At 33.7% G+C, this 17,118-nt stretch overlaps 1 protein-coding gene across 1 annotated transcript in view; it reads right to left on the bottom strand.

The window, feature by feature from the left end:
- Positions 1 to 17,118, bottom strand: part of SPAG1 (sperm associated antigen 1) — a 30,077-nt gene that overhangs the window by 5,502 nt on the left and 7,457 nt on the right. Inside the window, 22 exon segments of the mRNA XM_032222987.1 lie at positions 248 to 374; positions 946 to 967; positions 970 to 1,037; positions 1,039 to 1,082; positions 1,728 to 1,785; positions 1,787 to 1,903; positions 6,072 to 6,079; positions 6,468 to 6,562; positions 6,565 to 6,611; positions 8,944 to 8,986; positions 8,989 to 9,039; positions 9,510 to 9,545; positions 9,548 to 9,587; positions 9,589 to 9,681; positions 9,683 to 9,738; positions 9,741 to 9,929; positions 10,921 to 11,010; positions 11,013 to 11,073; positions 13,921 to 13,937; positions 13,940 to 14,008; positions 14,011 to 14,025; positions 16,534 to 16,660. Of these exon segments, the coding sequence (XP_032078878.1) occupies positions 248 to 374; positions 946 to 967; positions 970 to 1,037; positions 1,039 to 1,082; positions 1,728 to 1,785; positions 1,787 to 1,903; positions 6,072 to 6,079; positions 6,468 to 6,562; positions 6,565 to 6,611; positions 8,944 to 8,986; positions 8,989 to 9,039; positions 9,510 to 9,545; positions 9,548 to 9,587; positions 9,589 to 9,681; positions 9,683 to 9,738; positions 9,741 to 9,929; positions 10,921 to 11,010; positions 11,013 to 11,073; positions 13,921 to 13,937; positions 13,940 to 14,008; positions 14,011 to 14,025; positions 16,534 to 16,660 (1,473 nt within the window).

Here is a 17,118-nt window from a genome sequence, read left to right as displayed (position 1 = left end):
TCCCATGTTACCAGCTTTCCAATACTTCCTTAAAGATGTCTGCCATCTGGTTTATATTAAAATGTTTTTTATTATTTGAGTTAGTCCAATTCAGCATTTTTCATTTTGACATCCTTAAACCTTCAAGTTATGTCTACTTATTATATAATAGTGTATGTTTCATGCATCATTTTTATTTTCATAGCCATTACACACATTTGATGGGTAATATCTACAGGTTAATAGATACGATTGCCTTTGATCTTACCTCTAAACCTTTGTATGCTAGAGCTCTTCTATATAAAGCCTTGATATTAGAGCCATCAATCTGAAGAACATAATCACAATCCTTCTTGGCTTCTTCATACTTAAGTAGTTTCAAGAAACAAAGAGCCCTAATATAGTACAATAGAGACAATAAAGCGTAGATCATGTTGCAACACATCAAAACAGCTTGGTGCTTATGTTCCTTTTTTTTAAATAGTCATTTGCCAGTTCTGTAGAGCAGGAGTCTCCAATCTTGGCAACTTTAAGACCTGTGGACTTCAAAGCTGGCTGAGGAACTCTTGGAGACCCCTGCTGTAGAGTATCTCCAGCTGAAAAAATGATGGACACTAATGCCATAGTGGTATCAATATACAGAGCTATAGTAATATTAATATACACTATTGCAACAGTGCAATATAATAGTGTATTACCGTGGAGAATGAAGTCCATTCAATGGCTTTGGCTAATTATTATCTCTTACTTCACTGACCTTATAAGGGATATTAAAATGGTAAATGAATATTACTTGGAGCTCCTGCAGGAAATATAAATACAGTATCTACAACATGGGAATTATATTTCATTTATAAAAATGGTGATTACTACCAACAGCTTTTCTTCACTAAAACTAATGATAACTGCCTAACAATCTGAACAAAGCTGGCTAGGATTTGGATGCAGTATTAGATATCTTGTTACCTGTTAGTGTAGATAGTCTTTCCTGTGAATTTAGCTTTATGCACTCGTTGTATTTCATTAATGCTTCTTCATATTTACCCTTTTTCACAATTCATTCCTTGATTCTTAAATAGCTTAACTCTCTTCTGCATTGTCACCTATTTGTCAATAAAAATAAATAGATGCCCATTCATTAATAGCCAGAAGAATATACCTATTCAGAAAGCAAGTTCAAATACTTACAGAACATGTCTTTTCATTATTAATTAAGAGAGTTTCCACATGCTCTTATCAGTGTGGCTAACATGATCTCACAAGACTTCTTTGCCATGAAAAGTCAAAACTAGCACCACACTTTTAAGATATATAAAACAGATGTACATAGCCACTTGCCCCAATGCTGCATGAGGAATGTAAAACAAGATATGAACTGAAAAATAGTGTATGGTCAATCCTTGAGGCCTGCAGTAGTAAACATTTATTTCCAATGAAGGAGATATGAAGGCGATCCTCAAAAACTCTACATTTAAATGTTGTTGTATTCACCACTTGTTTAATGTCTAGTTCTAACTACTACAACATTTGGATTTTGTGGGCTCCAGGACATAGTCTTATTTTCTGAGATGCTCTTTTGTAGCATGAGAATTGTAGGGAAAGGAAAGGCTTAGGAATCTCTTAGCATAAACAATGAAATACTGCATAAACCATCTCTGTGGGTATGGAACCAACATCTCAATATACCTTTCTCCTCCATAATAAGTTCACTAATGATTCTACTGGTATACTAAAACATATGCACATACTAGAGTCTGTGACAGTTGATTTCTGCAAGTATTTGCAGTTTTCTTTTGTTTGACTCTGAAGTAAGCTTTCTCCATCCCACCAGTGCAACTGAGCAGAAACTGGGACAACAGGTATTGGTGGTAACTTCTTCTCCCTCCAATTTGGGCCATCCAAATCTATTAAGGTTCTCGTTATCCTAAAATAAAACAAGTTTTATTATATATAACAATATTTTATTTAAAATACTCACAGCACTTAGTGTTACCTCAGATCTATGCACGTACACATTTTTATTGTCCAACCTTTATTTTGTTCAGATCAGGCTATCCTTAAGACGCTTAGTGTCTTATTTCTCACTAGGTGTGAAAACATTAATAGTATCTTTAAGAAACTCTAAAAAACATCATAGGACACCAATTAAAAAAAAAACAAAACATGAAACATATTGAGATATCTAGGCCACTTCAATTTAATTAATTCTGTTTAATAAAGTCCAGAAACAAATACTTAGCAAGCTGAAAAAAGAATTACCAGCAGGAGGAAAGAGGAAGAGAAGGAAGCAGCTGAAATAAGGAGATGGGTTGCCAGGAAGAAAAGAGTAATAAGCAGTGAAGGGAAAAGTATAAATAAGACCTAGAAAGGGGAAAAAGTCACTGGGTTAAGCATGACAGACAGAAACATTTTAAATAACAAGCCAGAAACCAGAAGTACAAACCCATTCTTCATTTAGCAACCACTATTTATAAATATGACAGCAATAAAAAAAATCATTTTCTGACCAATGCATATTATTTACAACAATTTTTGTGTGCCTGACAACACACACGCCAAAATGAGAAATACTGGTGTAGCTGTAGGAAAAATATCTGAATGATTAGAGCAGGGTAGTCAACCTACCGCCCACTTTGTATCTCTGTTAGTAGTAAAATTTTCTAACCGCCCACTGGTTCCACAGTAATGAATGATTTATAAGTAGGGAAGTAACTTTACTTATAAACTTTATAAAGCAGAGTTACAGCAAACCCTACCCACCCACCATGAAAGCTGGAATGCCCACTAGTGGTCGGTAGGACCAGTTGACTACCACTGATTTAGAGCAACCAATGATCTTCAGAATGCATCTATTTATCACAGATTCACTTAGCCACCATTTGTTTAATAACCTGGTTGTTAGAATAGAACTCAGTCAATAACGAGTAGTTAGGCTATTCTGGACAATTCTGCAAAGCATGTATATTGAAATGTAAAAATAAAAAAACTTGGAAATTGTAATTCATGTTTTTCACATTGTTCAGGTTGTATCATAATGCTAGGAGATCTTACAGTAAATACTAAATTAAGCATTTCTTCTCAGTTAAAGTTCAGTCTGAAATATTTTCAAAAGGTGATAATGTAAGTAGTTCTCCCTGTATGTAGTCAATCATCAATTGTTTCATCATATTTAAGTCAAATTGTGATTTTAGGTTGTGGCATCTCAAGGCACAAGAGGTAATACTCACTGAACAACCAGAACTAAGCCCAGAATCCAAAGTTATTTCAATGTAAATTAGTTATAAGGGTTTGGAAATGCTGACTAGGCATATTTCTTTATCTACCTAATCCTTAATAGCAAGGTATGCATATTTTAAGTAAAAAAGACAGAAATATATATATTGAGCATGGAAACAGTGGAAGCCACATTCTAGTCAAGACAATTAAATCCCAAACATTCAATATGTGAAATAAGGAAAAAAATGATGTTCTGGATTTCCTTATAACAATTCTTTTAATTTTGGGGATGTGATATGTCAACTCTGAAGCTAACCTGGCTGAGCCATCTTGTGCTGCCTCATAGTTGCCACCAAGCTGAGAGGGGAAGGGGGTGGGGGGGGGGAAGTAGCCAGCCTGACTACAATCATAATAAGAAGTTTTCTTGTGAAAACCAAAGTCATTGCAAACAGGTGGCTGTTGAAGGAGGAGAAGAGCCTGCCATCCATCTTCATTGGACAATGTGACTGGTGACACCTGGGAGGGGGGGATTTTTACTGTTTTAATTAGATGAAACCACAGGCACTGTTAGAGTTGGATTTTCACCAGCTGTGCCGATATGATTATCCAATAAACATGTTCTTTGAGGAATCTACCTGCCTCGGAGTTCTGCTTTCAATGGGTGTGTTACTCGGAATGCTGACAACAATATCGATACAACTTCATATATTTGTGTATGGCAAAACAAGTAATCTGCTAGTGTGCAAATGTAAATCCTTTAAATATGACAGTCTCACATTGAAATATAATATATAATATCAATGTATTGATTATTATGTTTTGCACATTATGCTAAAGACAGGAATACTAATTCAACAAATAGAAAATTCACACATCAGTTAAATATGTAATAAATACATCAAATATAACTACCTAGCCATTCTTTTGCTTTGCTTCTCCTAACCAAATAGCCATGCAAAAATTTCTGCACACATCCCTTCCTCTCCCCCACCCATATCATTTTACATCTGTTATGAGTTATACAGATTGATTTGGGAGGGAAGATAGGGAATTGAGATCAGATGCCATGGGATGGCAAATATGATACTCCCCCCCCCCCCTTGGTCTAAAAAAGCAGATTGATGTTTATTTGTAACAAAAGAAGGCAAAACAAAAATCCAAGCGCTATCTGTCCCTTATTGTGGCCCAAGATTCAAGCTGGAAACCTACGTGAGAAAAGCTTTCCACTCTACTTAGCAATAGAATCAGAATCACATGAATCCTGTTACAAAAAAATTCAAATGTAAAAGTACTTTCACCCATATTTTCTAAAGACAGCAAAAATATATACCTAAAACATGAATTCAGGAAAAAAATCAGAATTCTGACTATTCACCAACTGATGTTTTCAAAATCCCCAGCAAATTGGATGTGATTAGCATTTGTCTAACACTGGAAACATCCACATACTCCAGAAAGTCTGTGGCTGGCACACCTACCTGATCTGTTAAACATTTTAGCTGCAAGTACCTTGAGATATTTAAGAGCAATGTTGATATGGAGAGCAATATTATATGAGAATGGATATCATTGGGATGTAGTGACACCCGATCCAATTTGCTGGATGATTACTTCAGGCTATTCTATAGCGATACTAAGTAAAATGGAGAACAACTTCTTTAAAGCAATACTTGTGAAGCTAAAAGCAGGCTACTGGTACTGTCTGCAGAATCTGTTTCAAAACGTTACTACACAATTGTTTTTCCATCCTATCTCAGCTAGACAGACAATATGATCATCAATAGTAATCAAAAGTCACCTAGAGACTCCATGGAATCACAGGAGCCATGATCCCTCTAATTCCTATGTAAGTCATCCACCAGGGAAAAGTAGGCTATCTCTGACTCAAAATCAGAGTGGAAATAAACAGACTAAGATTATTTTATTTGATACTTAATAATACCGATTATCTGTATTATCCAGGAATACCTGGGTAATATATTCTTATATCAAACCTTTACCATTTGTGGTAAACTCAATTTAAAGCCAAAATGGTCCCAAATTAGTAGTCTACAGATGGCCTTTAAGTAAAGTCTCAACATAGTATTATGCTTTTCTACTTACTTTTGATATATCTAACAAGCATTTACACTTCTAGTTCTCTGAATTGGGAAGGATGGAAAAGACTGCCTTATATCTCTACATGCCCTCTTAAACTGACATGAACTAAAAAAGTATCAAGATATAAAGAGAATGATTCAGAAATGTCTGTAATTACAGCATAATCCATCAGGGTTTTATACAACTACTGTATTTTCATCTGCTTTTCCCAGAGTCAGAATGCTAGGATTCTCATCAGTTCAACAGTTCTACAGGTCAATACTACCATTCAGAAGACTGGGGTAGAATGTGTTGCCATCCCACTCACGAAAGACTATTACCATAAAAAATGCTTCTCTGTCATAATTATAAAATCTGTTTCGTGAGAATATATAGCAATAGCACTTTAGACTTATATAGCACTTCACAGTGCTTTACATCCTTCTCTATGCCAGTTTACAGAGTCAGCCTATTGCCCCCAACAATTGGGTTCTTCATTTTATCCACCTTGGAAGGATGGAAAGCTGAGTTAACCTTGAACCTGATGAGATTGAACTGCCAAATTGCAGGCAGCCGGCACTTACACTTAAGAGTCAAGATTACTGGTAGACATGTAATTTGATAAATAGCATCAGAGGCTACTGCAATTCTGATTGTCTATTCCCGAATACTAGATTACTATTGATGCCAAAGAGGATATTGTAGCACACAAAATGGGATACTAAATAACAAAAGCATGTTCTCCCACTGGCTTGATGATACGCAAGCGTATACAAATCACGATTATACAATATTACTGATTCAACTGGCTACAACATTTCTCTTTTTATTACCAGATGTTCAGAAACTGCAAGTAATGCTCCTTGGCTAACCTTTGCAGATTAAGATGCATTAATATGTCAGTATACAGATGATAGGCATTCCCAGTTTTGTGTAAAATCAATTGCTAAGTACTTGAAATAACAACATCTAATAGTATCATTGCCCCAAGGTCACAGTATTTAGTAGGCACCCTTATAAATTTCAAAAAAAAAAAAAAAAGTAAAAACAAAATATGTCAGGACAGCTACATAAAAAAAGAAACAGCATCATTAATGAGAGTAATTATTTTAAAAATGTGTATATATAACATAGTCCTCTCAAAGTGCTCTATACTGGTGTTCTTTTAAATGTCATAAATGTTTACCTGTTACACTGTCATTTGCAACCTGGATTCCACTATCTATTTGCAATAAAGTTTTATAATCCACATATGCCTGTTGGTATCGTTCCATTGACTCATAGGCCTTGCTCGACGTAGAAGAGGCTTAATAGAATGTGGATGAAGTTCCAAAGCACTAAAGAACAAATGTTGAAATTATTACATGCAAGGATAAAAATAAAACATATTGGAAAGATGCAGAGTTTAAATTTTTTAAACATTAATTTCATCTTAATGAAAAGATTCTAATAAATAAATTTTAGGAGGGAGGGTGGATAAACATAATGATTTACCAATTTGTGTTATTACCATTTCAACTATATTCTTATTGAAATTTGTTATGCTCTATTCACAAGACAAAAACTGTTCTATGCAGAACTGCCTATGCTCATTTCAGTTATTAAAGTACTACAGCAATGATTTCTTCTTAAAATTACCAATCAAGTCCATTAAAAAAGTTTGAAGAATGGGCTGTCTGTACAGCGTTTTATATCAAAGAAACAACTTCAATATTGTAATAAAAATCTTACAGAAAATAAAGCTTAGGAATTCGAAGCAGACGAATTAACTCAAAACTCTATAGGATAAATGTTCTTTAAAAGTATTTGGCCAAGTCATCTAGATTTTCTAAAGATAAATTCTTTATGGTTATCACGTGACATGAAAATTATACTAATTGAAATTCTAGTCTGTTTGGAGAGCATATAAAGAAATGCCCCTTTCTGGCCCCATTCTGGCTAAAAGTTAGAAAGACTGGACAATAGATGTTCAGCTGTTAATGCTAATCTAGCTTTATTTCCTGGGATTTATTAAATGATAACACAGGAAATTAATTCTTTATTGCTTGCTTCCAGAGTTTCTTATAATGATACATTGGAAAAATTAAAGTAGGAAATTGCATGGCTGAAAAAATTCACACTGCAGCCAAAGAGCCTTTAAGAATCCTTTAATTAAAGATTTGGGATTCACACCTGTTTTTTCCTGTTTTAGTTACATCAGCAAAGTTGTTCTTAATAGATTACTTCACCTTTTTGGATATAAACGTGCCAAATATTTAAAATTACAAATATACAAGATTACAAAAGTACTCTTTCCCCAAATTATATTTTTCTTTTCTTTTGTTTATTTTCCATCTTTTATATTTTCCTTTTTTTGTGTTCTTTATTTTCAATATTTCTTAATTGCTGAATGATTAAATTAAATGTCCAATATATCCATAAGGCATTAGCATATATTTAAAATAAAGCATATCAGGATACATTACTGTGACTGCATTTGCACAGCACAAACAAGAATTCACATATTCTAGTTTCTATTACTCTCTCAGTTTATGAATGATATAGCAAAGCACTAAAAGTTTTCATCTTAGCAGGCCTATTGCCCTTAATAATATATGATAGAGTGTATGTAGAATGCATTACTAGTATAAAAATATATTGGGCTTACTAAGGAAAACTTATAGGAATGACTGGATATAAATTATAGCCCCTTTTTTGCAACTGACTGCAATAGATCCACTCTAAGATGATTAATTGGGATCCAATTATAAAATGTTGCAATCTGCTAAAAAAAAAGATATATGGAACTTTGACATGACAAATCTGTTTTCAAATGATTTTTTCTCTAAGAGCAGCCCAAACAGTTTCAGCAACCAAATAATTATTTGTTTTGTTCCATGTAGAATTTTTGAGATCATATTTAGCACAGTAAATCAGTATTAATCCCAAAACAATATCCTACCTTACATATTTACTTTGCTATATAATATTGATACTACATTACAATTCTCAGTTTCTCTATAGAATACCATAGTATTCTGTATGTAGTTTGTTGATTATACATCTTTTAAGTATGTATAATAATATTACACATTTGCCATCTAGTATTTTTATAGTTAATCAAAAAACTAAATAGTTTTATCTTTTTTATGTATGTCTACCTCCTAGATCTGATTCACTAGGCAACAATTAAGAACATAAAAACAGAAGACTTTTTAAAATAGCAGGAACATTGCAGGATATTCGACATAGAGGAGATATTAATGGCAATATCTTTCAAAAACAGACTTCATGGTTGCATTAGTGTCAGGAAACATTTCTACATAATTTGCAACTGTGTTGTAATTATAATACAACTCTTTGTAGATGCCCCGTACATGATTGCAGGTTTAAATATGAAACAGGAAATTCATGCATAAATACCCATCCAAATTCTATAATGACTTCCTTTAACACTAAAACCTTTCAGGCATTGTGATGCAATTTGGAAGAAATATTACTAGCTTATTCATCATCTTCTTTCCTTTGCCTTACAAAAAAAAGTTAGATGCAATAAATTCCAATGAATGTGTGATAGCATTAATACAGGGCTACACCTTTCAATTTATTAAAAAAATTATCAATTAAAAATCTAGTTCAAATATGTTGCAATTGCGAGGTTTCTTTTTCTCTGTTACAACTGTTATTTACCTGTTACAATCCTGAATACAGTCAGCGCAATTCCCTTCTTTAGGTAACACGCAGCTCTGTTTGAATACAAATACTTAATCCTCTGGAGCTTGATTCCTAGAATTACAATTATACAGAAACAATTAGTTACTGAAATGCAGCTGCCGTTTACCATAAAAATATGCTTCATTAGGTTCCCAAATTTCACTGCAGTAATATGAGTTGTGCTGAAAATGCACAACTGCAGTAATTCAGTTATTTCAAGGAAATGTATGTTTTATGCAGTTAATTTTAAAATATGCAATCCTTAATTAAGCTTCTAGGAATCTACATTACAAAAGTTCAGTTATCTATGAATTTAAATTCAGTTTTATAATTGGCTGTTACTGCAAAGGAACCTTTTAATCTGCTAGTTCCTGGAACAAAACAAAAAGGGGGAAAGATCGAAAGCTTAGTGGCATTTTAAAAATCATCTTTTGAAAAATGTTAATCATGGCATTTTACATACATACATACATACATACATACATACATACATACATAACATACATAACATACATACATACATACATACAATATGCATTTACCTGAACTGAGTACATTTTCAATTGCTCTGGAGTATTCAGCATAGCTTCTCCAAATTGCCCATTCTTAAATAATTCATTTTCCTTCAGTTTTCAGTTTGCAGCATTAAGCAGGCAGCAGAGTAGAATTGCTTTTTCCAGCTGCTGAGGATTCGACATCCTTTGGTTTTGCTTCCTCCCATTTCATTTCCATTTATACAGTTGCTCAGGTAGCCATTGATTTCCTTTTGTCATCTTGCAAAGGTTCCCGTAGCGTTTCTTCCAATCCGCCTTTCTTAACATTATTCTCTGAAGGGTCTCTGGGCTTCTGGGCTTCTTTAGGGTCTGGTTTCCAGGCACCTCCTCGACTACTGAACTTCTTTTGTACATTGCCCATGTCGGCTGGCTCGCTTGTGCTCTCCCTTCCCACCAGCACTGCAGTTTCTACAAGGAAGTGAATCAGCTGGGTTAGAGTGTGCATCATCGGAAGGAACAATTGTCAGACCAAAGCAGGGGTGGACTGAAACGTTCGTCAGAAAGTTCACAGGATATTTAGCTTGCTGAAAAGAACTGACCCCAAGATTTGTGTGTTTTATAAGTGATTATAAAAATCCACACAACTGCTATTGAAAGAAATTTAAAAACTGTCGAGTCTGCTGCTATTTCAACACTAGTGGAACCCTGTTTTTGAATGACATGCAGTTCAGCTGGAATTAACTATCTAAATACTAGGTATTCAGTGAAAAAAAAACCTCAGTAAATTATATGGAATTGACAGTCATAACTATGTTAATAAACAGACTTACTGGGTGTCATTACTGAATATATTAGATAGAAAAGACTATTTTAAAACATGTACTATTTTGTAAAAGGAAGATGTTTTTATTTCTATTGAAGAAAGTACCACTATGAATAAATTGTTTGCTTTTAAAAGCTTTATAAAGGAAAAACATTTTAAATTTCTGAAGCATCACCTTCAAACATTATTTTGCAGAAAACAATAAACTTGAATATATCAATATCATTGCTTTAAATTCTACATTTTTAGCTATTATTTAAATATGACATTGTGAACAGAATACTTTGCCTTTAGCTTTAATTTATTCCCACTTGGAAACTGTTACACATTAATTCCAAAAGTTATTCAGGCTTTTAATGTGAACAGCATCAAATGAAAACTATTGATATTGAAACTGTAAAGAGTTCAAAGAGATAACAGGCTGAAACTTAGTAAAGTAACAAAATAATACTTCACACATAGAAACATTCAGATTCAGTCCCTGATATCACTAGGTAGGGTTTAAAAGAAATTTTCAAAATCTTGGAGAGTTTTACAGTCTTTGTAAAAATCTTAAACTTGATTAACTGACAGGTGTTTAAAAAAACACAGTGCAATCTACTCACGGTTTCTGAAATGAAACATTCAATAACTTACTTCTATCTCCAGAACCATTTACAAATTCTCCTTCATTTCTCTCTTGTTCGTCTGATTCTTCGATTTCTTCAATGAATATTCTTTTCCCTTGCTTTGGGTCTGAGATATAGGTTCTGATTCTTTCAGATTCTTATCAATATCTAGTAGCTTTTTCTGTAGAATAATAGTAATGTTTTAGTTAAACAGTGTAAAATATTACAATTTGTACTTTCAAACTGTACAAATCTTATTATGGACTGGATTTAAACTTAGTTATGCTTATAAGCCCATAGAAATCCAGTTTGCATGAGTTGATATTAAAATACATTAATTTCTTTAATGGAGTTTCTTTAAGCGTAATTTAGATCTGGATCATTTATCATGAAAGAATTGTTAGTACTCCTAACTAGTTTTTCAATTTCTACAGGGCGCCTGTCCAACAACTCCTGTTTCTGTATAATCAATTTTGAATTCTCGTTTCACTTTGTCTGTCAGTCTCACGAGTTGAAGTGAGCTCTCTTTCACATTCACAAAGTTTATTTGCAACCCAAAACCAAAGCTTTGCCATCAGGAAAAGCAGTTATCAGAGTAGTTATCCAATGGAAATTTATAACCAGAAAACTCACATCTTATTTGCAGGTAGCTTTTCCTTGCATCAAACAATTGATATTTTGAACAATGGAAGTGGATATTAGCATTTATTTTTTGCTTTTTGGTGGAGCAAAGGATGGAAAAGATTTTTTGTTACTCTACCATCTTATTAGTCAAAAATACCAAAAAGAAAATAATAGAAAAATAAATAGAAAAACATCAAGTTGACTATCTCCTGTAATTTTAGCTACACGTACTCTGCCTAATAAGATATCATAGTTCCATTAATTTCTAGTATTTTACAAGAAAATATAGAGTTTCTATAATTTTTCTTACAGTATATACCATTTATTCCCTCCATAATATTTTATAATTTGATCTAGTTTGCTTTGCCTCTTTCAAAATTTGTAAAGTTTGTAACATACCCATGATAATAACACCCATTATTTGTACTTTTTGTCTTAAAAACCCATCATTTCCATTTAATTTAGGCAAAATTGCATTTGAAAGCTCCAAATCTTGTTGAAGTACAATTGTCAACATTAACCATGTTGATTGGCAATGCTAGTAGCATAAATCATCAATATCTGAAGCCAATACTGGTTTAATTAAATGACATGGAGATCCAAATGACTTATGTTACTTTGTCCCCTTTTTTTTCAAATAAAAAAAGTTGAAATATGGTCCTTTGTGTCAGTTTCTACCAGGTTACCAAAGGGACAAATCTCATTGCTTTCTTATTTATTATATTTTACCTACCTTTCCCAAATCAAAACATCTTGAAGCAGAAAACACACTTAACACATTAAAAATGCTCATATAATTATAGTAAATAAAAACATTTAATTTAAAACAGCATATAATGGCAGCTAGAGAGAAAGTATTCAGAGAAGGCTTTGACTAAAAGAAACCCTTTGAGTAGATAGAGCAATTTTATAGAAGTTTTGGTTTAGACGTGACTGTAGATGATAAGCTTTTACATCAGGAAAAGGAATATTCTATTAGCTCACTCCTCCCACATTCAAGATTCGGGTCCCAAAAACCTTTACAGCAACTATAGCTAACTTAGATTGGGTGTGGAAAGTCCTGGTCTTCTCATGTTAATTTAAATTTAAAGCAGCTAAAGCTAGTGTATATAGGATCAGGGCAGAATTTTAGTGTTGCATTCTCCTATATCCCTAACTCTTCAACTGGTCGTGACTGTAAGTCAATCAAACAGATGGAAACCAAAAATAAAGATGTTGATTCCTGATTTTGCTGTTATTGGTTGATTGCAGGGCATCCTGACATTCCCTAGGCAATTTCATAAACTAAGTATTATTGTAGTTATTGGACCAATAGGCAAAAAAAAGAAAAAAAAAGAAAGCCTGCTTTTGTTCAAAAAACACTTAAAATATACTTATCTTCAAGGATTGAGGTGAGTGGTGGAGAAAGTAAGAAAAAGGAAAGGGAGCTAATCACTGCCTGTAGTTCACAGCTAAATACAGAAGATAAACAAATGGCTAATCAGAGATAGGGAAATAATCTGGATTCCAAAGTTGAAATTAATCACAATAGCAAACACAGGTAGTCTTCTAGCCTCCAAAGAAGACATATTCTTGGATTTATGTTAGGTAGCTCAAGAAAAACATAATAGGGAACTTATTTGCTCATTCTATACCATCAAGATAGGCTTTTCTTAGATTATATCTCTTATGGCAAATTTGAGAAACTTCACAATCATTGGCCAAATATTACAGATATAAGAAAAGGAGAGCAATAAGTGTTCCCAGTATCTAGCTGATAACCTTAAGTCAAGACCAACATTTATATATTATTGCTATTATTAAGAGAAGGCGCCTTCTCTTCACTGAAATTCCTATTACATCATTTAAAGCTGAAACTAACTTTCTAAATAGATTACGAGACTTTATTTAAGAAACAACAGATGTGACAACAGATTTTATAAGATTTCTAACTGTGAGTTTCTATTCTTAGACACATTCAACAAGTTCTTATAGCCTTGACAATTATTTGGTGTCCTAATATCACTGCTATATCACTAAAAAGACAAACATTACATATTTATCAATATAGGCTGTCACTTCTCGGAAAAATGGTGGCAGTATCTTCTCAGATGCAATTTCTATAATCAATTATCAGAAGAGACTCGCTTGTTTTCCTTTCCAACAGGAATCCCCAATTAAACAGTTATCAGGCTAATAGAATTTCAAGGAGTCCTTGTCCTGTCCCTGTCTAACACATCTTGATCAGAAATCCCTGGTTCCACATTACAACAGAGTTTTGTCAAATGCCACAGCAACTAAGTTCGCAGAATTCAAAAAAAGGTTAGCACACTTGCTATGATCCTATGTCCAACTACAAACAACTGCTACACAAGTACCATTACATATTAATGCTACAACTCTCAAAATAAGTATTAATACTTACTTTAGCTATGGCATTTTTGGATCGATATGTAATACTTTCTTCAAGCCTTCAGCAGCCATTTCAAAATTCTGCAGATTACTATAAACATGGAACGACGCATAAGAGCTACAGATTAATTAACAAATATAGTTATCACTTTCTTCTGAGTAACAGATTGTAGTGCTACATATATACTGTAAATGTAAAGCAACATTACATATAATCGCCTCAATAAAAAATGTTTTTTTAAAATTGCATTTGACATAATATACGTAATCTGCAGACTATTCAGATTTCATTAAATGACTGGGGTTTCTTTGATTTGATGAATTTATAGGCCGCCCAATCCCGAAGGACTCCGGGCGCCTTCCTTGTATTTAGGTTTGGAGAAAAGAGATTTGGGGATAAGTATATCATGAGTATTTACATCTAATCTACTAATGAGGATGTCAAATAATAGATTTTTTTAAAATTTTGCAATAACACATTTTAATTAAAGAAGTATGAATGCTAATTTGCAATCTCACTATTAAATATTGGCATAAAGCTAAAGAAACCATATTTCAATCTGGCCTCAATTACTGGATGATTTAAAAAAAACTTTCTATACAGATACCAAAATGAATTTCTGATGTACCATGTGACTATTTCTTTTCCTTCCCTAGTTATCATTGTTTCAGATCAGGCATAAAATAAACTTTTGAAGTGAACATAGAATAATGATATGGAAATACTCAATATTTTTTACGCTTCCCTGCTTTTTCTCACCAAGTAAATATGTGCAGATTATGCAACCTCTTTGTAAATGCTTAAAATAATTTTCATTTAAAACTGTCTATAAATCTCATCTATTAAACAATTTCCAGTAATTCTAAATAAGAAGGCATGTAAGTTTTCTACTCTGCACATTTATGTACAGGCGGGGCATAACCTTTCCTAGGGGGTCACAGCAACACTTGTAATAACAACACAAATAATTCATACACCAGTCGAAAGCCCATCAAAAACTGAGTTTATTGACACGATTTAATAGTCAGTATGACCACCATTAGCCCTTCGAACAGCATTCAAACGAGGTGGATTGATAAACGTCGCTCCAGCATCGCGAGCCTCTCGAAAGGCAATGCATTTTATTCTGTCAATGATCCTTTGTTCTTCCGAATCGAATTTTCCAGCCATTCTTAAAGCAAATTTAACATTAATAGCTCATTCAATTCAGTTTTTTATGGGCTTTAAAATGAGATGTCGCGGAAGTTGTAAACTGCTGTCGATCTTGCTGTGACCCCTAGGAAAAGGTTATGCCCCACCCTGTAATAAATTATTGGTATTAAATATATTTTATTTGATTATAGGATTGTGCATGTTCTAGATTGGAATGCACAAGGTAATCTGGATCATTTGAGGGACAGGCATGCAGCAACTGTTGCACAATTACCATATTTTTCAGAGTATAGACGCACCAAGGTTTTGAAGAAGCATTTTTTTAAAAAGGTAGGTAGATAGAGGGATAGACAGGGAAAGAGAGAGAAATACAGTAGGTAGGTAGGGAGAGAGAGAGTAGTTAGGTAGGTAGATAAAGGGATAGAGAGAGAAATAGAGATAGATAGTGGGTGTAGGTAGGTAGGTAGAGGGATAGAAATAGAAGAGAGTATACAGTAGATAGGTAGGGAGAGAGAGAGAGTAGGTAGGTTGGTAGGTAGATTGATGAGAGAGAGAAATAGAGAGAAATACAGTACATAGGTAGGGAGAGAGAGTAGTTAGTAGTAGATAGGTAGGTAGGTAAGGGATACAGTAGAGAGAGAGAAATAGAGATAAATGCATTAGGTAGATAGGTAGAGGGATAGAGAGAGAGAAATAGAGATAGAGAGAAATACAGTAGATAGACAGGTGCTGGCACAGCACCCTGATCTGCTGGCACAGCACTTGATCAATGTAATTCTCATCAATCCATTAAGAGCTTTCCAAAAGGAAAAAAAAAGTTTTTGCACTGTGCAAACCTCCCAAAAATGTTTTTTTATGAAAATGGGCCCATTTTTTTTTTCCAAAAAAAGGCATGGATAGCCTTGTGTGAGCTTGTAAAGTGCTGCTGCGGGGGTGGGCAAAAACAAGCAAAAAACAGATTGTTTTTCAACAAAAACAGGCCCGTATTTTTTTAAAAAAAATTGCATGCATAGCCTATGGAGGCTTATAGAGTGCTGCTGGGGACTTGGGGGGAGGGAGGGAAACAACCCGTTTTTTTGCTCATTTCTGCCCTCTCCGGCTCCCAGGAGCTCTCTGAAGCCTCTATAAGGATATGCACGGCCATTTTGGTGTGGGGGATGGGCTTCAGGAGGCAAAAATGCTGTATTCAGTGTATAAGATGCACCCAGATTTTCAGCCTCCTTTTTGAGGAAAAAAGATGTATCTTATACTCGGAAAAATATGGTACATAAAAATTCATCTTTCTTGAAAAATCACCTGATAGACCCAGTGGTTGCCCTTACCTTCCCAAATCTATTGGTAAAGGCTCAAAGAGAGACAATTCAAAAACAGTTCACACTTTGTTTAAAATTGCCACATATACTGTACTAGCCATAATTATAAGGCATTTGTTTCAGCAGTTTAATGTGTTTAGAAATATATTAAATATTCTACCTTTTATATTTTCTGGTTCCATTTTTAATACAGCCTCACAATCTTGAAGCGCATTGTGCCAGTTTTGGAGTTTGATTTCTGTCTGAGCTCTGTTATTGTATGCGGCCACAGTAGGAGTGCAGATATGCTTCTTCAAAAAGCAAAATATATCATCAGATCCAGACAATCAATCTGGACACTTCAATAAATAGTTATTAGCAACTTAATGCTTGATAATTCCACTGTTGTGTCAGACGTTGTGGCCAAAACTGAGTTTAGTAGATGTAAGCAACATTATTAGAGTTTACAAATACTTACTTGAATTAGTAAGAATTAGGTCAGTTGAAAAGAACTGTTATTGCATTCCAATATAGTTTAGAAATGCAAAAGAAAGGTTTAGGCATATTGCTTTGCATAGCAATTCAAGGGCAAGATATAGTAGGAAAGAAATTAATGACACAATCAGAGCAGATGTAACCAACTCTTAAACAATTGTAAGTATAATCTTTGTTGTCATTGTACTTAAACACAACGAAATTGGTTAATAGGAAAAAAGCAAATTGAAAAGGGAACAAAAAATCTGAAGATAGAAATGACGTTCTCTTG

This window comes from Thamnophis elegans, chromosome 8 (assembly GCF_009769535.1).
Source record: "Thamnophis elegans isolate rThaEle1 chromosome 8, rThaEle1.pri, whole genome shotgun sequence".
Taxonomy (NCBI): domain Eukaryota; kingdom Metazoa; phylum Chordata; class Lepidosauria; order Squamata; family Colubridae; genus Thamnophis; species Thamnophis elegans.
The sequence above is the reverse complement of the archived record's forward strand: the minus strand, read 5'-3'. Positions and strand labels throughout refer to the sequence as shown.